This window comes from Pygoscelis adeliae, unplaced genomic scaffold, assembly GCF_000699105.1.
Source record: "Pygoscelis adeliae isolate BGI_AS28 unplaced genomic scaffold, ASM69910v1 Scaffold114, whole genome shotgun sequence".
Classification (NCBI taxonomy): domain Eukaryota; kingdom Metazoa; phylum Chordata; class Aves; order Sphenisciformes; family Spheniscidae; genus Pygoscelis; species Pygoscelis adeliae.
The window spans coordinates 5055832-5056075 of NW_008824587.1; the positions used below are offsets into that span (position 1 = coordinate 5055832).

The window sequence follows — 244 nt, forward strand, 5'->3', positions numbered from 1 at the left end:
CGCTTACCCTGCAGCTTCACCTCAGCATTGGTGTGGTAGAGCCCGCCGTGGTGGGCCACCATCCGCGCCGCCTCCAGGTGGGCCATGACCACCTCCACGCCATTGTCGGTGGTCTCCCAGGGCTCGGGGCTGTCCGTGAGAGCCTCATCCCGCTCCAGGAGAGTCACAAGGGGCATGATGTGGGGAAAGGTGGTGTTGGTCAGCGGCGGCACTTCTGTGGAGAGAGGCACCCTGAGGCACCCAC

The 244-nt window shown here is 65.6% G+C and overlaps 1 protein-coding gene across 1 annotated transcript in view; it reads right to left on the reverse strand.

Annotated features, from left to right (window-relative positions):
* The window catches only part of SH2D3C (SH2 domain containing 3C), a 34292-nt gene that overhangs the window by 278 nt on the left and 33770 nt on the right, over window positions 1-244 (reverse strand). The window contains exon 10 of the mRNA XM_009322210.1: window positions 7-238. Coding sequence (XP_009320485.1) covers window positions 7-238 — 232 coding nt within the window. The remainder of the gene's footprint in view (window positions 1-6; window positions 239-244) is intronic.